Below are 23,659 nucleotides of genomic sequence, written 5' to 3'. Positions count from 1 at the left end.
CTCTCTAAGCATGAGCTACATTAGTAACAAAAGTAATAAATAATTCATAGCAACAAAATAAAGTTACTATCTTACCTTTATTGGTGAAATATGAGAGTGAGAAACAAATCCATGGACATTTTCAATTTCTGACAGGTTCTTCTCTGAGACATGAACCAATTCCGGACCTATCACCTCATTAGTGATTTGTGGGGAAATGTGCTCTTGAGGAGCTGTATCTTCATCCTGATACCGGTATTTCTGTAACGTACAGCAAATTATTAAATATGAGGAAGCTCTGAAAAGCAACATGAGTTCAATCCAAATCATGATTTTCATAACTACCCAAATCATAATATTTAACTATATGAAAAGTGTCTTTTACAGATTAATACATAAAGTCTGAGAGAAATGGTTCTCCATTTTAAAGTCATGCCAATATTTTAATAAACTTATCTGATTATTAAAAATAATTCAGACTCTGGAAAGATGGCAGAGTAGGAAACACCAGGAATCTGTTGCCCCACCTAAACAATAATTACAGAGGCATAATCTGTCTGATGTAATTTTGGAACTCTGGAGTCTGTTGAAGGCTTGCAACTTCAGGGGAAAACTTGGATGTACACTGTGTTTAATTTGGATCAGTTTTACCACCTCCATTCAACATGGTACTGGAAGTCGTAGCCAGAACAATTAGGCAAGAAGAAAAAATAAAAGGCATCCACTTAGAAAGGAAGAAGTAATATTATCTCTGTCTTATATCAATAAAGACTCAGCAAAAAAGCTGTTAGAACTACTGAATGTAGCAAAGCAGTATGATACTGCTTTGTATCCTACAAAAGTTGACACACAAAAATCAGTTGCATTTCTATACACAAACAGTAGCATTTTATACACAACCTAAAAATTACAAAAACAATTCCATTTACAATAGCATCAAAAAAAATAAGGTGAAAGGCTTGTGCAATGAAAACTACAAAGACTTGTGCAATAATAAGGTGAAAGACTTGTGCAATGAAAAGACCTGTTGAAAAAAAAAGTTAAAGACAACAGAAATAAATGGAAACACATCCCGTGTTCATAGGTTGAAGATTTAATATTGGTAAGATGTCAATACTACTTAAAGCAATTTACAGATTTAATCCAATTCCTATAAAAATCTCAATGACATTTTTTGCAAAATAGAAAAACCCATCCTAAAATTCATTTGGATCTCAAGGGATTCAAATAGTCAAAATCACCATAAAAAAAAGAACAAAGCTGAAGGACTCACTCTTTCTCATTTCAAAACTTACTACAAAGCTACAGTAATCAAAACAGTTTGGTATTCGCATAAAGACAGACATACAGACCAATGGAATGAAAGAGAGTCCAGAAATAAACCCTCACATACACAAATTATTTTTCACAAGGGTGCCAAGGCCATTCAATAGGGAAAGAGTTTTTACAACAAATGGTGCTGCAAAAACTGGATATCCACACATAAAAGAATGAAGTTGGACCCTTACCTAATACTATATACAAAAATTAACTCAAGGTGGATCAAGGACTTAAATGTAAGACCTAAAACAATAAAACTCTTAGAGGAAAAGCTTTAAGACATTGCGTTTGGCTATGAGTTTTTGGATATGACACCAAAGGCAGAAGTAGCAAAAGAAAGAACAGACGAATTTGACTTCATAAAGATTGAAAAATTTTGTGCATCAAATGACTCTAATCACAGAGTAAAAAGGCAACCCACAGAATGGGAGAAAATATTTACAAATCACATACCTGATAAGGGATTAGTACCCAGAATATACAGAAAATTCCTAACATTCAACAAAAAACCAAACAACTCAATTCAAAAATGGGCAAAGAACTCCAAAGAAGACATACAGATAGCCAGTAAGCACATGAAAAGATGCTCAACATCACTAATCATTACAGAAATGCAAATCAAAACTACGAGGTACCACCTCACAACCACTGGAATGGCTACTACTAAAAAAAGCCAAGGTCCTACTGTATAGCACAGAGAACTATATTCAATATCCTATGATAAACCATAATGGAAAAGAATATAAATAAAAAAGAATGTATACATATATATTTATAACTAAATAGCTTTGCTGTATAGCAGTAATTAATACAACATTGTAAATCAACTATACTTCAATAAAAAAATTATTAAAGAAAAGAAAGACTGGTTAAAAGAAAAAGCAGAAAACAAGTGTTGGTAAGGTGTAGAGAAATTGGAACACTTGTGCACTATTGGTGGGAATGTAAAATAGTACAGCCGTTGTGTAAAATAGTATGGTGGTTCCTCAAAAATTGAAAATACAATTACCATATGATTCAAGAATTCCACTTCTGGGCATATACCCAGAAGAACTGAAAGCAGGGTCTTGAAGAAATATTTGTACACCAGCGTTCATAGTAGCATTATTCACAGTAGCTAAAACATGGAAGGAACCCAAGTATCTACCAATGGGTAGATATATAAGCAAAATGAGGTGTATATATATGTTTGTATACACACACACACACACACACACACACAAAATGGAATATTATTCAGCCTTTAAGGAAGGAAATTCTACTATATGTTACAACATAGATGAACCTTGCAACAGTACTCTAAGTGAAGTAAACCAGTCTCAAAAAGACAAATACTGTATGATTCCACTTACATGAGGTACTTAGAGTAGTCAAAATCATAAAGACAGAAAGTAGAATGGTGGCTGTCATGGGCTGGTGGGAGGAGAGAATTGTGAGTTACTGTTCAATAGGCACAGAATTTCAGTTTTACTACACTAAACGTTATGGGGATGGATGGTGGTAATGGCTGCTCAACAATGTGGATGCATTTAATACCACTGAACTGCAAACTCAAAAATGGTTAAGGTGGTAAATTTTATGTTATGTGTATTTTTACCACAATAAAAAAATAAATACAAATAAGACTTCAAAGCTAGGTGAAAAAGAAACCTGAATACCGATTTGTCCATTTTTTACCCAATGTTAGCTTTGGGTAAACACTTTGTCTCTAAAGATACAGCTGTTTAAGTGAAGTCAACATAAAAAGCCAAAGTTGTTCAGCTAATTAAGTCTGGTCTTCTTACTCAATTAACTTGTACAAAAAAAAAAAAAGTCAGCCTTTTCAAATTCTAACTGAAAATTAATTACTAGATAACAGTATTTTTCTTTTACCTATAAAAGAATACTTGTTTCTTTCTCTCTCTCTTGTATGGGCACGCACGTAGAAAACCAAATCTACCTCACACCATACACGAAAGTAAAGGTAATCATAATTATAGGAACTGGGAGAAAGTAAAAGTGCTTGTTTCTCAAATCAGGCTGGGAATGTGTATGCACATACACAAAAACAAAACAAACTTAGATACTACACCCCCCCCCCCAAATTAAACACACATATAAAGAAAAGACACAAAAAAGGTACAATAGAAACAAATGTTTCTAACAATAAACAGGATTATTAGCCACTATAAGCTGGCTTTTAGAAATCATTGAAAAAAAGAGTCAGCAAACATTAATAAAGGGATATTCACAAAAGGCATACAAATGGGTCAGTAAACTTATAGGAAAAACATGCTCAACTTTTTTACTAAGTAAGAATTACAGTGCCAACATTCAGAGAAATGGGCATAAATCATCACATTCCTGGCAGAGGTCTTTTTCTGGTGGGCAGTCTGGCGAAATGTTTCAAAAGTCCTGAAAATGTTTCTATTCCTCCAGTAATTCCACCTCGAGGAATTAATCTTAGAAGATATAGCATTAGTGAGAAGCATAAATATTTGTTGTATATAGATAAACATGTACATTGTAAAATATATTTTAAAAAACTTAGCTATGAATTTGCTGAAAGTTATTACACAACTTCCAGCATCACTTTTTAAACATCCTTCTGTGAAATGGTACAATTACATGGAAAACAACAATCAGGCCCACATCAACATCAGCTAGTTTATTTAACATGATATAAGAAACCTGTTTTTACATGTAGACTTCAATTATTTTCAAAAACAATGAAAAGAATTCACTAACTTTATCCTGAGTAAGGCTGAAGTTAACATAGACATACTTACAAAACTTAACAGGTTATATGCTCAATTGAGTGAAAGCAAAATTTAAGTATTCTTATACCTTAGTAGTAGACACACTATAAGGAAGGAAACTTGATACCATGTTTTCAAACTTTAAGGATACTCTACAACTTAGTATGTACTTTAAGGAGAGATACATGCGGAAGGATATTCCCTATAGTACAGTCTGGAATAAAGAAAAACTGGAAACAAGCAGCCTATCAATAGATTTTTTAAAAAAATTATGGTACAGTCATCCTAGGAAATGTTATGTGGAAGTTAAATTGGGTAAAAAGCTACTTATTCTAACAGAAAAAGATGAAGACACAATTACTGAATGAGGAAAGCATGTTTCAAAGATAACACACACAACTTGAACATTTTAAAACAAAGCGATAGTGTATTTATATATGTGTACGTATGTATTAACATTATATGCACATGCAATATGTGCGTGTGAAGCATATCCATGAATGTCCACATGCAATTTGGGGGGGTCTGAAAAGATTTAAAACAAGAAATAGTTCATTCTGAAAAGTAAAGAAAGAAATCACTAAAAATTTTATGTCTTTTATGTATCTTTTAATGTATGTTGCCCCTTGATCCCTTTTTATTCCTTATAATTACTGAGAAACTCAAGGCATTTAACCTGTAGGGTCCCCAGTATAATCACTTCATAGTCATGGGACCATTCAGTGTGCTCCCTTGGCTTCTGTACTTCCTGCTAATTGGCAGCTGAATGTAATAGCTTGATCAGTCTCATGTTCAATCCTTTTGGCAAGACTATAGATGGTACTATGTTCTTCTATCAAGAAGCACATAATGTCTGGTTATATCTTTTTGTGATGTTCAGAGCTCTTGATACTCAATGCCTGAATCAATTCATTCAATGATGGTTGCAAAGTGATGACAATCTAATTCTATTATCCTTTTTATTTATTAAAAGATATATGTATACAAAGAGTAAGTCTCTTCACTTACTATTTGGTTACCTATTGGTATGATTCACACATGAATAACATGTCCTTTTATCTACTAGTTTTCAAGACAGATAAAAAACTGGTTCCCTATCATCCTCCTAAAGCAATTAGGAGGTTTTTATATATCAATCAATGCAATTCCGATCAAAATGCCATCTGGCTTTCTTCAGAAATTGACAAGCTGACCCTAATACTCATAAAGAGTTGGAAAGGACCCAGAATAGTCGAAACAGCTTTGAAACAGAAGAAGAAAGTGGAGGACTCACACTTCCTGATTTCAAAACTTCCTTCAAAGCTACATGAATCAAGATTGTCATACTGGCATAAGGATAGACACAGAGCAATATAATAATAGAATTAAGAGTCCAAAAATGTATCCTTAGATTATGGTCAACTGATTTTCAACATGAGTGCCAAGACAATTTAATGAGAAAAGAACATTTTTTCAACAAAAGATGCTGAAACATCTGGATGCAAAAGAGTTAAATTAGACCTCTTTCTCATACCATCTATAAAATTTAATTCAAAATGGATCAACACCTAAATATAAGAGCTAAAACTATAAAAGTCTTAGAAGAAAACATAAGTGCAAATCTTTTTACCTTGTATTAGCCAATAAGCAACCAAAGTGGGGGGAAAAAAACCAGATAAATTTGACTTCATACAAATGAAAAAAATTTTGATCATCAAAGGACATTATCAAAAAGGCAAAAAGATAACCCACAGAATGGGAGAAAATATTTGCAAATTATATATTTGATAAGGCTATTCACAAACAGTACATAAGGTAAGTATCTGGTAAATATCCAGAATACGTAAGAAGTCTTTCAACTCAACAATAAAAAGACAACCCAATTTTAAAATGGGCAAAGGATTTACACAGACATTTCTCCAAAGACGATACACAATTGGCCAATAAGCACATGAAAAGATGTTCAACATCATTAGTCATTGCAAAAATGCAAATCAAAACCACAATGAGATATTACTTCACAGCTACCAGGATGGCTATAATCAAAAAGACTGACAAAACATATGTTGGCAAGGATGTAAAGATATAGGAATCCTCAAACAGTGCTGGGAGGAATGTAAAATGGTACAGGCACCCTAGAAAGCACTTCGGCAGTTCCTCAAAAGGTAAAAAGAGTTACCATATGACTGAGCAATTCCACTCCTAGGTATATATCCAAAAGAACTGAAAACATGCATCCACACAAAAACCTGTACACAAATGTTCATAGCATCACACTTCGTAACAGCCCCAAAGTGGAAACAATCCAAATGTATATCAATTTATGAATGAATAAACAAAATGTGGTATATTCATACATTGAAATATTATTCAAATATAAAAAAGGAATTAAGTATTTATACATACTACAACATGGAGCTTTGATTACATTATGCTAAGTGAAATAAGCCAGATGCAAAAGGCCACATACTGTATAATTCCATTTATATGAACATATGTTCAGAACAGGCAAATTCACAGAACCAGAAGGTAGATTAGTGTTTTCCAAGGATGGGGTAGAGGGAAAATGGGAATCAAGTGCTGTGGGTATGGAGCTTCTTTGGGGTGTGACAAAAATGTGCTGGAATTAGTTAGTGGTGACGGTTGCACAGCCTTGTATACAGAACTGTACAGCTTTAAAAGGGTAAGTGTTATGGTATGTGAATACTTTAATTTAAAAATTATTATAAAATGATGGATTACACATATATGATTGCTTTACATCCACTAAAAATGTCCTTTTTGATGCTGAAATTGTCTTATCTCTAGCCAGGAGAATCTCTTAATTTTCTGAGTTCCCTTGTACTTGGCACCTTTAAGAAAGCCTAATAAAACAAAATACAGTTACCAAAAGGAAAATTCTATTACTTATTAGTGATTCAAAAAAAAGGGATTACTTTGGTTACAATTATTATTTGAGAAAGTATTTCCAAGTAGCTTTCCAGGCCCTCTATTACATTGCACAGCAACATTCATTTGTATTTCTTACTACCTAAAGGTTGATCTCAACCTATTTTCAAAATAATTTTAACATAAAATTTCATATAAACACTTTGTTAACACAGTTAGAATGCATAAAACTAAGCCTCCTACTGTGGTCCAAGCATAACTTATCTAACACCTACACTAGAAAATAATTACAAAATGGGGATGAGAGAGTAGGGATAAAGGAGGAAGGGGATTTTAAAATGACTTTAATAAGAGCATTTTAAAATGATTGTAATAAGAGCATTCTAAATACATTTCCCCATCTTTTTTGTTTTTAAGGCTTGTATCCTTAGTATAAAGCCTTCTACTGTCTTTAATCTAGAAAATATAAAAAAGAACCAGTCAGACTGAAGAATAACTGAAACAAAAAACACACTAGAAGGAATTAACAGCAGACTAGGTGATACAGAAAAACAGATGAGTGATCTGGAAGATAAAATAATGGAAATCACCCAATCAGAACAGCAAAAAGAAAAACAAAAAAAATGAGAACCGTTTAAGGGCTCTCTAGGACAACACCAAGCATACCAACATTCGTATTACAGAAGACACAGAAGGAGAAGAGGGAGAGAAGGGGGTCGAAAACGTATTTGATGAAATTATGACAGAAAATTTCCCAAACCTGAAGAAGGAAACAGATATCCAGGTACGAGGAGCACAGAGGGTCCCGAAAAGATGAACCCAAACAAACTCACGTCAAGACATATCATAATTAAAATGGCAAAAATTAAAGAGAGAATTCTAAACACAGCATAAAAGAACAAAGAGGCTATCAGCTGATTTTTCTGCAGAAACCTCGCAGGCCAGAAAGGGAAGGGCATGATATATTTAAAGTACTAAAAGGGAAAAACTTGAAACCTAGGATACTATACCCAGCAAGATTATCATTTAGAATTGAAGGAGAGATAAAGAACTTCTCAGAAAGGGACTTCCCTGGTGGTCCAGTGGTTAAGATTCTGCCTTCCAATGCAGAGGACACGGGTTCGATCCCTGGTCGGGGAATTAAGAACCCACGTGCTGCAGGGCAACTAAGCCTGCGCGCCACAACTACTGAGCCCACATGCCACAACTAGAGACCCCGCGTGATGCAACTACTGAGCCAGCACACCACAACTACTGAGCCCATGCACCACAACTAGAGAGAAGCCCACACACTGCAACAAAGAGCCTGCATGCCGCAACAAAAGATCCTGCATGCTGCAACTAAGATCCAACACAGCCAAATAAATAAATAAATAAATAAATAAATAAATAAATAAATGTGATAGATTTATCACATTAAAAAAAAAAAAAGCTTCTCAGACAAGCAAAAACTAAAAGGTCCATCAATAGTAAATCTACCTTAAAAGAAAGGTTAAAGGTCTTCTCTAAGTAGAAAATAAAAGCCTATAACAAGAAGCATAGGAAAGGAAAAATCTCACTAGTAAAGGTAAATATTTAGTAAAGGCTAAGAATCAACCACTAAAATAAGCTGATATGAAGATTAAAAAGAAAAAATTATTAAAACAACTATAATAATCAGTAAAGGAATAAACATGAAGATGTCAAATAGGACATCAAAAACACAAAATGTGGGGGAGGAAGAGTAAAAAATGTTCATCTTCTACAATGTGTTTGAACTTAAGTGACTACCTGTTTAAAACAAGTAGATATAGTTACAGGTCAAGATATATGAGCCACATGGTAACCACAAATCAAAAACCTACAATAACTACACAAAAACTAGAGAGAAAGGAACACAAGCATACCACTAAAGAAAATCATCAAATCACAAGGGAAGAAACTAAAAGAAAAAAAGGACAGAGAACTACAAAAACAACAAGAAAACAAGTAATAAAATGGCAATAAGTACATACCTATCAATAATCACTTTAAATGTCAATGGACTAAATGCGCCAATCAAAAGACATAAGGTGGTTTTCTGGATGAAAAACAAGGAAGGCCCATCTATATGCTGCTTACAAGATACACACAGACAAAAAAATGAGGAGATGGAAAAAGATATTTCATGCAAATGGAAACAAAATGAAAATGAGGACTGTAATACTCCAATCAGACAAAATAGACCTTAAAACAAAGTCTATAACAAAAGACAAAGGACATTATATAATGATAAGGGGAATCAATACAAGAAAAGGGTATAACACTCATTAACATATATGCACCTAATACAGGAACAACTAAATATATAAAGCAAATATTAACAGACATAAAGGGAGAAATTAACAATAATACAGTAATAGTAGGGGACTTTAATACCCCACTTACATCAATGGATGGATCATCCAGACAGAAAATCTATAAGGAAGCAGTGGTCTTAAATGATACATGAGACCAGTTGAACTTAATAGCTAGCTACAGGACATTCCATCCAAAACCAGCAGAATACACATTCTTTTCAATTGCAAATGGAATCTTCTCCAGGATGGATCACAAGCTAGGCCACAAAACAAGTCTCAACCAATTTGAGAGAATAAAAATTGTATCAAGCATTTTTCCCAACTATAACAGTATGAAACTAGAATCAATTACAGGAAGAATAGTGGGAAAGCACAACCACGTGGAGACTAAACAACATGTGACTGAGAAACCAACAGGTCAATGAGGAAATCAAAGAGGAAATCAGAAAATACCTTGAGACAAATGAAAATGAAGACACAACTTTCCAAAACCAATGGGGTGTAGCAAAAGCAGTTCTAAGAGGGATATTTATAGCCACCTCAAGAAACAAAAAAAAATCTCAAACAACCTAACCAACCATCTAAGGGAATTAGAAGAAGAAGAACAAAAAAAGCCCAAACTCAGCACAAGGAAGGAAATAATAAAGATCATAGAGAAGATAAATAAAATAGAGAGCCCCAAACAACAGAAAAGATCAATGAAACCAAGAGCTTGTTTTTTGAAAAGATAAACAAAATTGATAAACCTTTAGCCAGACTCATCAAGAAAAAAAGAGAGGACCGAAATAAACAGAATAAGAAATGAAACAGGAGAAATAACAACTGATGTCACAGAGATACAAAATATCTTAAGAGAATACTACCAATAATTACATGCCAACAAACTGGACAACCTAAAGAAATGAACACATTTCTAGAAACATACAATCTTCCAAGATTGAATCAGGAAGAAACAGACAAACTGAACAGACCAATCACTAGCACACTAGCAGTCAAAGTGAATTTGTATAAAGATGAGATAATATCTATCCTTCTCAAACTAATTCCCCAAATTGAAGAGGATGAAACACTCCCAAATTTATTCTACAAGGCCACCATTACCCTGATACCGAAACCAGAAAAAGATACTACAAATAAGAGAAGTACAGGCCAATTATCTCTGATAAATATAGGTGCAAAAACCCTCAACAAAATATTAGCAAACCAATTTCTACAATATATAAAATGAATCATACAGCATGATCAAGTGGAATTTATTCCAGGGATGCAAGGGTGGTTCAATATTCACAAATGAATCAGTGTGATACACCACATTAACAAAAGGAAGGATAAATAAAAAATCACATGATCATCTCAATAATCACAGAGAAAGCATCTGACAAAATTCAACATCCATTTATGATAAAAACTCCCAACAAAGTGGATATAGAGAGAATATATCTCAACATAATAAAGGCCATTTATGATAAAACCACAGCTAACATCATACTCAACAGTGAAAAGCTGAAAGCCTCTCCTCTAAAATCATGAACAAGACAAGAATGTCCACTCTCATCACTGCTATTTAACATAGTATTGGAAGTCCTAGCCACAGCAACCAGACAAGAAAAAGAAATACCAGGCATCCAAATAGAAAGGGAAGAACTAAAACTGTCACTATCTGCAGATGGCATGATACTATATACAGAAAACCCTAAAGTTTCCATGCAAAAACTATTAGAATAAATGAATTAAGTAAATTTGCAGGAATACAAGATTAATACACAGAAGTCTGGTGCTTTTCTATACACTAATAATGAACTATCAGAAAGAGAAAGAAAACAATACCACTTGAAATTGCATCAAAAAAATAAAATAAAATACCTAGGAATAAACTTAACCAAGGAGATGAAAGATCTATACTGTGAAAACTGTAAAATACTGATGAAGGAAATTGAAGATGATACAAAGAAACAGAAAGATATTCCATGTTCTTGAATCAGAAAAATATTGTTAAAATGTCCATACCATCCAAAGCATTCTACAGAGTCAATACAATCCCTATCAAAATACCAACAGAACTAGAATACATAATCCTAAAATTTATATGGAACCACACAAAAGGCCCTGAAGTGCCAAGGCAAATTCTATGTGATTCTTTACAGGAACATTTGCTGACCCCGGATTTAAACTAAAAGCAATCAATCAGATGATATAATGAAATAAAAGACTACATTTACAACAGAAGCAAAAAAGGTATGCCTAGGAATTAATAAATCTAAAGTATCCAAATGTCCAACTTTACCAAATACAAAGGTATACCATGTTCTTGGCAAAGAAAGCTAAGACACCAACAGTAGTTAAATTAAAAGGGAGTACTTAAAAATATTCAAATAACCCAAAAGGAGGCAAGAGAAGGAGAACAAAGAAGCCTAAGAGAGAGGGTATAAAGATGAAAAAAAATTTTTTTAATAATAAATAAAAAGCAGATACTAATCTAATCTTATTGATAATTATAGTAAATGCAAATAGACCTAAACACTAAGTAGAGTTTATCAGAATGGATAAAAAGGCAAGAGATGTACTTTATACATAAAGACAGAGATAGGGTGAAAGTATATGAATGAAAAAAGATATATCCTATAAATTGTAAGCATAAGAAAACTGGAGTGGCTACACTGATATCTGATAAAACAGACTTCAAGAAAAAGAGCATTACCTAAAGAAAAAGAGATTTCAAAATGATAAAAATTTAGTTCACCAGGAGATAAAACAACCATAAATGTGTGCACCTAATCACAGAGCCTTAACATACACAAGCAAAAACAAAATCATTAAAGGGAGAAACAGACAATTCCACAATCTTAGTAAGAGATTTAAACTCTTTGATCAGGAATTGATATAACTATACAAATGTCAGTAAACCTAGACAATCTAAACTGTCAACCACCTTGATCTAACTGATATTTATAGCTCGCTACACTCAACAACTGAAGAAAATATATTCTTTTTGTTGTACATGATGTTTGCCTAGACAGAACATATGTAAGATCATAAAACAAGTCACAAATTTAAAAGGACTGAAATCATAAAGAATTTATTCTCTGACCACTACAGAACTAACTTGGGAACAAACAATAAGACATCTAGCTAAAACTCCTAATATCTGAATAATAAACAACATACTCCTAAAACTCATGCATCAAAAATGAACTCAATAAGGAAATCAGAAACATTCTGAAACTGAATGATAATGAAAATAAAACAGTTTTAAAATTTGTAGAATGAAGCTAAAGCAGTACTGTGTAGTAAAGAATTTAACTTTGCCCAAAGAGAGGTTTGGCCTTTGTCCTCAGCTTCTGGAAGGTAATCTCTAAACCCCTGGAATATCCTACCTGATATGAATGTCTTTGCCAATCTGGGGGCTTTGTGACACACCAGATAGTATAACCATGTAATTTATGGTGGAGAGTTTGGATCACATATTATCAGCTTAACCTCTAGGAGGGGCTGGAGATAGGTCAGCATCATGAGCAGGCACCCATATATATGTGACTGGGTCCCAATAAAAACTCTGGACACCAAGGCTTGGGTGAGTTTCTCTGGTTACAAATATTCAGTGTGTATTGTCACACATTGCTGCCAGAAAAGTTAAAGTCGTCCATGACTCCACAGAGAGAACACCTGGAAACTCCTCATTTGTAACTCTCTCAGACTCTACCCCATGTAACTCTCCCTTTGCTGATTTTAATTTCTATCCTTCACTATAATAAACCATAACCATGAATATAACAGCTTTCAATGAGTTCTTTGAGTCCTCTATTGAATTACTGAACCAAAGAGTGGTTTTGGGAACCCCTAAACCTGCAACTGCTTTCAGTGAGTTCTTTGAGTCTTCTATTGAATTATTGAAACTAAGAGTGGTTTTGGGAACCCCTGCACCTGCAACTGGTGTCAAAAGTAAGAGTGGTCTTGTGAATTGTTCCTGAACTTTACTAGCACTTAGAAATAAATTTGTAGCTTCAAATGCTTATACTAGAGAAGGAAGTTTAAAATCAGTGACCTAAGGATTCACCTCAAGAGGCTACAAAAAGAAGACTAAAGTAAACCAAAAATAAGAGAAAGAAGAAAATAATAAAGGACAGAAATCAAGGAAGTTGAAAACAGACAATTGAGAACATTAACAAAGTCAAATGTTAACAAACTGAATAAACCCTTTTTCTAAACTGGTAGAGGAAAAAGAGAATACAATCACCAATATCAAGAACGAAAGAGAAGTTATCACTAAAAAAAAACCCTACAAACTTTAAAAAGACAAGAAAATAACTACAAACAACTTGAGGCCAAATAATTCAACACGTTAGATGAAATCAAGAAATTCCTTGAAAAATACTATTTTCCACACACAATATCTTGACACAACATGAAAACATAAGTGTAAAAGGCCCCATATCTATTAAAAAAAACTGAATTTGTTATCAAAATTCTCCTACAGAGAAGTCCCAGATGGGAATTCTACCAAACATTTAAAAAAGAGATGACATTTTTACACAAATTCTTTTAGAAAACAGAGACATTTCCCAACTATAAGACCAGCACAGCCTTAATATTAAACCCTGAGAAAGACATTACAGAAGAAAATGATGAACCAATATCCCTCACGAACACATGCAAGAAATCCTTCTAAAAAAGTAGCAAATTCACTATGAAAATGATAATCCAAACAATAATACATCATGACTAAATAATTTTTATCACAAGACAAGGTTAATTTAACATCTAAAAAAAAAAGTGTAATTCTCCATACTAACATAATATAGGAGAAAAACTACATGATCATTTCAACATGTGGAAAACATATGACTCAATTTAACCCAAATTCATGATAAAATTCTCAGCAAACTAAAAATCCAGAAAAATCTCAATCCAATAAAGGTCATATACAAAACCCCACACCTAACCCATCTAATGATGAAATGCTGAACATTATCCTCATTAAGATGGGGAACAAAACAAAGGATTCTCATGCTTCTTATTTCTATTTAACATGATGTTGAATGTCCTAACCATGGCTAGAGGGCAAGTAAAAGAAATAAAAAGCTTAAGAGCCAGTAAGGAAGAAGCAAAATTGTCTCTATTTACAAATGACATGATTGTTTACACTGAAAATTTACAAAGAATTTACAAAACTACTAAAACTAATAGTTGAATTTAATAAGGTTGCAGGATACTACGTTAAGCAATCAAATTGTATTTTTTTCCTAGCAAAAGCAAATAATTGGAAACCAAAACTTTCAAAAAATTCCATTTACACCAACTCCAAAAGAGATAAAATATTTAGGACTAAACTGTAACGAAAGATATGCAAGATGTCTTCACTGCAAATTACAGAACATTGCTAAAAGAAATTAAAACCTGAAGAGAGACATAATATGTATGTGGGTTGGAGGACTCAATATTCTTAAGATGTTTGTTTTCTTCCAATGATCTATAGATTCAACGCAATCCCAATAATAATTCCAACACACTTTTTTTTTTTTTAATTTTATTTCTTTTATTTTTGGCTGCATTGGGTCTTCGTTGCTGCATGCGGGCTTTCTCTAGCTGCAGCGAGGGGGGGCTACTCTGTGTTGCAGTACATGGGCTTCTCATTGCGGTGGCTTCTCTTGTTGCAGAGCATGAGTTCTAGGCACATGGGGTTCAGCAGTTGTGGCTCGCGGGCTCTAGAGCACAGGCTCAGTACTTGTGGCGCATGGCCTTAGTTGCTCCGTGGCACATGAGATCTTCCCGGACCAGGGATTAAACCCGTGCCCCCTGCATTGGCAGGCGGATCCTTAACCACTGCACCACCAGGGAAGTCCCTCCAACACACTTTTTGTAGAAACTGATAAACTGATGGCAAAATGTTAAAAATGCAAATGACCTAGATTAGCCAAATCAAATTTTTAAAAGAAACGATGTTGAAAGGCTTACACTACTTGATGTCAACACAGTGTGGTATTGGTCAAAAGGTGGACAGACTTATCAATGGAACAGAATAAAGAGTTCAGAAATAAATTTACACATATATGGTTAATTGTTTTTTGACAAAGTGCAATACGAATTCAGTGAGGGAGGGAAAAAGGCTTTTCAACAAATAATGCTGTAACTACTGGATATTCATACAGAAAGACATTAACATTGACCCTTACCTCACCTCACATGCAAAACTGATTCAAAATGAATCACAGACCTAAAAGTAAAATCTAAAACTATAACATTTCTAGAAGAAAATATAAGAAAACAAATTGCAAACTTTGGGTAGGAAAAGATTTATTATACAGAACACACAAAACAATAATAAAAACATTTCACAACCTATGCTTTATTAAAAATTTTGCTCTTTAAAATCACCACTAAGGAAAGGAAAAGGCAAATTACAAAATGAGAGAAAATATCTGCAATAAATAAATCTGACAAAGGACTCATATCTGAATATAAAAAGGCCTTTTACAACTCAGTAACAGGAAGACAAACAATCCAGTTTCTCAAACTGGGGAACAAATTTATATAACACTTCATGTATTAGTTTCCTAAGGCTACTGTAACAAAGTACCACAAACTGGGTGACTTAAACAGCTTAAACAACTGAAATTCATTATCTCACAGTTCTGGAGACTAGAAGTCTGAGATCAAGATGTTAGCAGAGCTAGTTCCTTCTTAGGACTGTGAGGAAGAATCTATTCCATGCCTCTCTCCTGCTTCTGGTGGCTTGCTGGCACTCTTTGGCATTCCATGGCTGTGGATGCAGCACCCAAATCTCTGCCTTTATCTTCACTTGGCATTCCTGCCTGTCTCTTTGTCCAAATTTTCCCTTGCTATAAGCACACCAGCCATATTGGATTAATGCCCACTATAATGACCTCATTTCAAATTAATTATATCTGTAGAGACTCTATCTCCAAATAAGGTCACATTCTGAGGTACTAGGGGTTAGGACTCTAACATATCTGTTTTTTTGAGGAGATACAACTGAACATATAACACTTCTCAAAAGAAGAGCTACTAATGCCAAACATGAAAGGATAGGCAACATCACAAGTCATAAGGAAATGTAAAATAAAACCAAAATGAGATACTACTGCATACCCACTAAAAGGGCTAAAACTTTTTTAGAAAAGTCAAGTGTTGGTGAGAATATAGAGCAAGTGGGATACTCATATACTGCTAGGATATGAAAATAACCATTCTCATACCTAGGATATGAAAACAACTGTTAGATATCCAAAAGAAACAAAAACTGCTGTCCACAAAAAAACTTGTACATGAAGGTTCATAGAATCTTTATTCAAGATAGCCAGAAACTGTTAACAACCCAAATGTCCACCAACAGATATGAATAAGGTGAAATATATCCATCTGTATAGAATATACCTCTGCAAAACAAGAAGCAACCTACTGACACAAGCAACAACCTAAATGACTCTCAAAAGCCTTATGCTGAGTTAAAGAAGCCAGAAACAAAACAGTACTTACTGTATGAATTCATTTATATAAAACTTTTGAAAATGTAAAATTATTTATTGCAACAAAAGGCAGATCAGTGGTATCTGGTAGGGAATGGAAAGTTGGATGGAATGCAAAGGAGCACAAAGAATACGTTTGGAGTGGAAAACTTGCACAATCCTCTTAGATAGCCTCATCCACCAGAGGGCAGAGAGCAGAAGCAAGAAAAACTACAATCCTGCAGCCTGTGGAACAAAAAACACATTCACAGAAAGATAGACAAGATGAAAAGGCAGAGGGCTATGTACCAGATGAAGGAACAACATAAAACCCCAGAAAAACAACTAAATGAAGTGGAGATAGGCAACCTTCCAGAAAAAGAATTCAGAATAATGATAGTGAAGATGATCCAGGACCTCGGAAAAAGAATGGAGGCAAAGATCGAGAAGATGCAAGAAATGTTTAACAAAGACCTAGAAGAATTAAAGAACAAGCAAACAGAGATGAACAATACAATAACTACATGAAAATGAAAACTACACTAGAAGGAATCAATAGCAGAATAACTGAGGCAGAAGAACGGATAAGTGACCTGGAAGACAGAATGGTGGAATTCACTGCTGCGGAACAGACTAAAGAAAAAAGAATGAAAAGAAATGAAGACAGCCTAAGAGACCTCTGGGACATTAAATGCAACAACATTTGCATTATAGGGGTCCCAGAAGGAGAAGAGAGAGAGAAAGGACCAGAGAAAATATTTGAAAACATTATAGTCAAAAATTTCCCTAACATGGGAAAGGAAATAGACACCCAAGTCCAGGAGTGCAGAGAGCCCCATACAGGATAAACCCAAGGAGAAACACGCCGAGACACACAGTAATCAAACTGGCAAAAATTAAAGACAAAGAAAAATTATTGAAAGCAGCAAGGGAAAAATGACAAATAACATACAAGGGAACGCCCATAAGGTTAACAGCTGATTTCTCAGCAGAAACTCTACAAGCCAGAAGGGAGTGGCATGATATACTTAAAGTGATGACAGGGAAGAAACTACAACCAAGATTACTCTACCTGGCAAGGATCTCATTCAGGTTCAATGGAGAAATCAAAGGCTTTACAGACAAGCAAAAGCTAAGAGAATTCAGCACCACCAAACCAGCTCTACAACAAATGCTAAAGGAACTTCTCTAAGTGGGAAACACAACAGAAGAAAAGGACCTACAAAAACAAACCCAAAACAATTAAGAAAATGGTCATAGGAACATACATATCGATAATTACCTTAAACGTGAATGGATTAAAAGCTCCAACCAAAAGACACAGGCTTGCTGAATGGATACAAAAACAAGACCCATATATATGCTGTCTACAAGAGACCCACTTCAGACCTAGGGACACATACAGACTGAAAGTGAGGGCATGGAAAAAGATATTCCATGCAAATGGAAATCAAAAGAAAGCTGGAGTAGCAATAATCATATCAGATAAAATAGACTTTAAAATAAGAATGTTACAAGAGACAAGGAAGGACACTACAGAATGATCAAGGGATCAATCCAAGAAGATATAACAATTATAAATATATATGCACCCAACATAGGAGCACCTCAATACATAAGGCAACTGCTAACAGCTGTAAAAGAGGAAATCGACAGTAACACAATAATAGTAGGGGGCTTTAACACCTCACTCACACCAATGGACAGATCATCCAAACAGAAAATTAATAAGGAAACAGAAGCTTTAAATGACACAATAGACCAGATAGATTTAATTGATATTTATGGAGAGTCCATCCCAAAACAGCAGATTACACTTCTTCTCAAGTGTGCACGGAACATTCTCCAGGATAAACCCATCTTGGGTCACAAATCAAGTCTCAGTAAATTTAAGAAAATTGAAATCATATCAAGCATCTTTTCTGACCACAACGCTATGAGATTAGAAATCAATTACAGGGAAAAAAACATAAACACAAACACATGGAGGTTAAACAATACGTTACTAAATAACCAAGAGATCACTGAAGAAATCAAAGAGGAAATCAAAAAATACCTAGAGACAAATGACAATGAAAATACGACGACCCAAAACCTATGGGATGCAGCGAAAGCAGTTCTAAGAGGGAAGTTTATAGCTATACAAGCCTACCTAAAGAAACAAGAAAAATCTCAAATAAACAATCTAACCTTACACCTAAAGAAACTAGAGAAAGAAGAACAAACAAAACCCAAAGTTAGCAGAAGGAAAGAAATCATAAAGATCAGAGCAGAAGTAAATGAAATAGAAACAAAGAAAACAATAGCAAAGATCAATAAAACTAAAAGCTGGTTCTTTGAGAAGATAAACAAAATTGATAAACCATTAGCCAGACTCATCAAGAAAAAGAGGGAGAGGACTGAAATCAATAAAATTAATAATGAAAAAGGAGAAGTTACAACAGACACCACAGAAATAAAAAGCATCCTAAGAGATTACTACAAGCAACTCTATGCCAATAAAATGGACAACCTGGAAGAAATGGACAAATTCTTAGAAAGGTATAACCTTCCAAGACTGAACCAGGAAGAAATAGAAAATATGAACAGACCAATCACAAGTAATGAAATTGAAACTGTGATTAAAAATCTTCCAGCAAACAAAAGTTGAGGACCAGATGGCTTCACAGGTGAATTCTATCAAACATTTAGAGAAGAGCTAACACCCATCCTTCTCAAACTCTTCCAAAAAACTGTAGAGGAAGGAACACTCCCAAACTCATTCTATGAGGCCACCATCACCCTGATACCAAAACCAGACAAAAATACTACAAAAAAAGAAAATTACAGACCAATATCACTGACGAATATAGATGCAAAAATCCTCAACAAAATACTAGCAAACAGAATCCAACAACACATTAAAAGGATCATACACCATGATCAAGTGGGATTTATCCCAGGGATGCAAGGATTCTTCAATATATGCAAATCAATCAATGTGATACACCATATTAACAAATTGAAGAAGAAAAACCATATGATCATCTCAATAGATGCAGAAAAAGCTTTTGACAAAATTCAACACCGATTTATGATAAAAACTCTTCAGAGAGTGGGCATAGAGGGAACCTACCTCAACATAATAAAGGCCATATATGACAAACCCACAGCAAACATCATTCTCAATGGTGAAAAACTGAAAGCATTTCCTCTAAGATCAGGAACAAGACAAGGATGTCCGCTCTCGCCACTATTATTCAACATACTTTTGGAAGTTCTAGCCACGGCAATCAGAAAAGACAAAGAAATAAAAGGAATACAAATTGGAAAAGAAGAAGTAAAACTGTCACTGTTTGCAGATGACATGTTACTATACACAGAGAATCCTAAAGATGCCACCAGAAAACTACTAGTGCGAATCAATGAATTTCGTAAAGTTGCAGGATACAAAATTAATGCACAGAAATCTCTTGCATTCCTATACACTAATGATGAAAAGTCTGAAAGAGAAGTTAAGGAAACACTCCCATCTACCACTGCATCAAAAAGAATAAAATACCTAGGAACAAACCTACCTAGGGAGACAAAAGACCTGTATGCAGAAAACTATAAGACACTGATGAAAGAAATTAAAGATGATACAAACAGATGGAGAGATATATCACGCTTTTGGATTGGAAGAATCAATATTGTGAAAATGACTATACTACCCAAAGCAATCTACAGATTCAATGCAATCCCTAACAAATTACCAATGGCATTTTTTACAGAACTAGAACAAAAAATCTTAAAATTTGTATGGAGACACAAAAGACCCCGAATAGCCAAAGCAGTCTTGAGGGAAAAATACAGAACTGGAGGAATCAGACTCCCTGACTTCAGACTATACTACAAAGCTACAGTAATCAAGACAATATGGTACTGGCACAAAAACAGAAATATAGATCAATGGAACAGGATAGAAAGCCCAGAGATATACCCATGCACCTATGGTCAACTAATACATGACAAAGGAGGCAAGGATATACAATGGAGAAAAGACAGTCTCTTCAATAAGTGGTGCTGGGAAAACTGGACAGCTACACGTAAAAGAATGAAATTAGGGGCTTCCCTGGCGGTGCAGTGGTTGAGAATCTGCCTGCCAATGCAGGGGACGTGGGTTCAAGCCCTGGTCTGGGAGGATCCCACATGCTGCGGAGCAACTGGGCCCGTGAGCCACAATTACTGAGCCTGCATGTCTGGAGCCTGTGCTCCGCAACAAGAGAGGCCGCGATAGTGAGAGGCCCGCGCACCGCGATGAAGAGTGGCCCCCGCTTGCCGCAACTGGAGAAAGCCCTCACACAGAAACTAAGACCCAACTCAGCCATAAATAAATAAATAAATAAATAAATAAATAAAGTAGATCTCTGAATCATTAAAAAAAAAAAAAGAATGAAATTAGAAAACACCCTAACACCATACACAAAAACTCAAAATGGATTAGAGACCTAAATGTAAGACTGGACACCATAAAACTCTTAGAGGAAAACACAGGAAGAACACTCTTTGACACAAATCACAACAAGATCTTTTTTGATCCACCTCCTAGAGTAATGGAAATAAAAACAAAAATAAACAAATGGGACCTAATGAAACTTAAAAGCTTTTGCAAAGCAAAGGAAACTACAAACAAGACGAAAAGACAACCCTCAGAATGGGAAAAAATATTTGCAAACGAATCAACGGACAAAGGATTAATCTCCAACATATATAAACAGCTCATGCAGCTCAATATTAAAAAAAAAAACAACCCAATCAAAAAATGGGCAGAAGATCTAAACAAACATTTCTCCAAAGAAGACATACAGATGGCCAAGAAGCACATAAAAAGCTGCTCAACATCACTAATTATTAGAGAAATGGAAATCAAAACTACAATGAGGTATCACCTCACACCAGTTAGAATGGGCATCATCAGAAAATCTACAAACAACAGATGCTGGAGAGGGTGTGGAGAAAAGGGAACCCTCTTGCACTGTTGGTGGGAATATAAATTGATACAGCCACTATGGAGAACAGTATGGAGGTTCCTTAAAAAACTAAAAATAGAATTACCATATGATCCAGCAATCCCACTACTGGGCATATACCCAGAGAAAACCATAATTCAAAAAGACACATGCACCCCAATGTTCATTGCAGCACTATTTACAATAGCCAGGTCATGGAAGCAACCTAAATGCCCATTGACAGACGAATGAATAAAGAAGATGTGGTACATATATACAATGGAATATTACTCAGCCATAAAAAGGAACAGAATTGGGTCATTTGTAGAGATGTGGATGGATCCAGAGACTGTTATACAGAGTGAATTAAGTCAGAAAGAGAAAACAAATATCGTATATTAACGCGTATATATGGAACCTCGAAAAATGGTACAGATGAACCAGTTTGCAGGGCAGAAATAGAGACACAGATGGAGAGAACAAACGTACGGACACCAAGGGGGGAAACTGGCAGGGGGTGGGTGGTGTGATGAACTGGGAGATTGGGATTGACATATATACACTGATGTGTATAAAATGGATGACTAATAAGAAGCTGCTGTATAAAATAATAAATAAAATTCAAAAGAAAAAGAAATTCACACATTATATTTCCTGGAAAACAAAAACGAAAAGAAAACCTTTCTAAAGGGCAAAAGTCAGAGTGGCATCCAAGTACAGTGGGGTAAATATTTATACCCACCCCCCGCTTTTTGCATTTGCATTTATTTAGAGCTTTAGGTTGACAGGAGAAGCAGAGACCAGTTAACCAAAGTTATGAATCAGGCTTTAGTTTATTGTGAACTTTTTAAGACATCTCTGGGGGAGTTTTAAGTAAAATGGGTTTTCCCACGTAAGCCACTCTTGCTCAGAAGTAGGTGAAAAAGTGTTTGTATTTCCCATGAATATGTTTTAATAAAAAAATAATAATAATAATATTTTTGGAGTGAGGGAAACATTCTGTACCTTGATCGTGGCACTAGTTTCACAGGGGTTTATAGCTGTCAGAACTAATCAGACTGTACATTTTACAGAGATGCAGTTTATTGAACAAAAATTATACTTCAAACATGATTGAATAAAGCAGTGAATTTCTGTGTATCTGCTGGAAAAGAATCAATTCGCAGTAGCAACAATAACAACAACATAGAGAACTTGAATTAAACTCAAAGGACTCAATCTTTATGGAAAAAACAAAATTTTACTAAAAAAATTTTACTACAAATTTTACTAAAAAAATTTTACTACAAAATTTTACTGAAGTGAATAATGGAACACTGAATAAATGGAAAAGTCATTCTTGGATAAAGGTCCAATATTTTAATAGTTTGAATTTTCTGAGAAAATAATCAGTAAACTGAATGTGTTTACAACCCAAACTATTGTGCTAGTTTTATTTGGGTGGGTGAGAGTGCTTGCCAGGGTATTAGTAATCATCATTTGAAAAAACTAGCATGTGAAAAGACAAGAAAATTCTGAATTAAAAAGTCATGAGACTAAGGAATTAACTGAAGTCCTGGAGTTACCGAAGAATACCTTTTCTCCCTTGGAGAAACCATGCAGTCAATAAAAAAGGATTCCAGGGAATTCCCTGGTGGTCCAGTGGTTAGCACTCTATGCCCTCACTGCTGAGGGCCTGGGTTCGATCCCTGGTGGGGGAACTAAGATCCCACAAGCCCCATGGCACGGCCAAACAAAAAGGATTCCAAAACAGAACAGTACACTAAAGATATTGGTTTAATGTCAAAGTTTGGCAACAAAGCCAAGAAAAATGTATATTCAATCTTAGAAAAAAGAGAAGATATTAGAGGAAGCTTGTACTTTAACATAAGGCATTTAACATTACTGTTAAAAATTATTCTTATCCAATTAGAATGAATGGTCTGTATTAGTCATTATCCCTTAAGTACTTCTCAATTTGTAATCTATTTTGAAACTGTATTCTTAAATAAGAATATTTTAAG

At 34.6% G+C, this 23,659-nt stretch overlaps 1 protein-coding gene across 9 annotated transcripts in view; it reads right to left on the bottom strand.

Moving 5' to 3' along the window:
- Positions 1-23,659, bottom strand: part of DLG1 (discs large MAGUK scaffold protein 1) — a 288,055-nt gene that overhangs the window by 181,209 nt on the left and 83,187 nt on the right. For all 9 annotated transcript variants that reach the window (XM_059920818.1, XM_059920820.1, XM_059920821.1 and 6 more), the window contains one exon: positions 76-240. In XM_059920818.1, the coding sequence (XP_059776801.1) occupies positions 76-240 (165 nt within the window). The remainder of the gene's footprint in view (positions 1-75; positions 241-23,659) is intronic.

The sequence above is a fragment of the Balaenoptera ricei genome, chromosome 4, assembly GCF_028023285.1.
Source record: "Balaenoptera ricei isolate mBalRic1 chromosome 4, mBalRic1.hap2, whole genome shotgun sequence".
NCBI lineage: Eukaryota > Metazoa > Chordata > Mammalia > Artiodactyla > Balaenopteridae > Balaenoptera > Balaenoptera ricei.
Note: the sequence above shows the minus strand (reverse complement) of the source record. Positions and strands in the feature narration are given on the sequence as shown.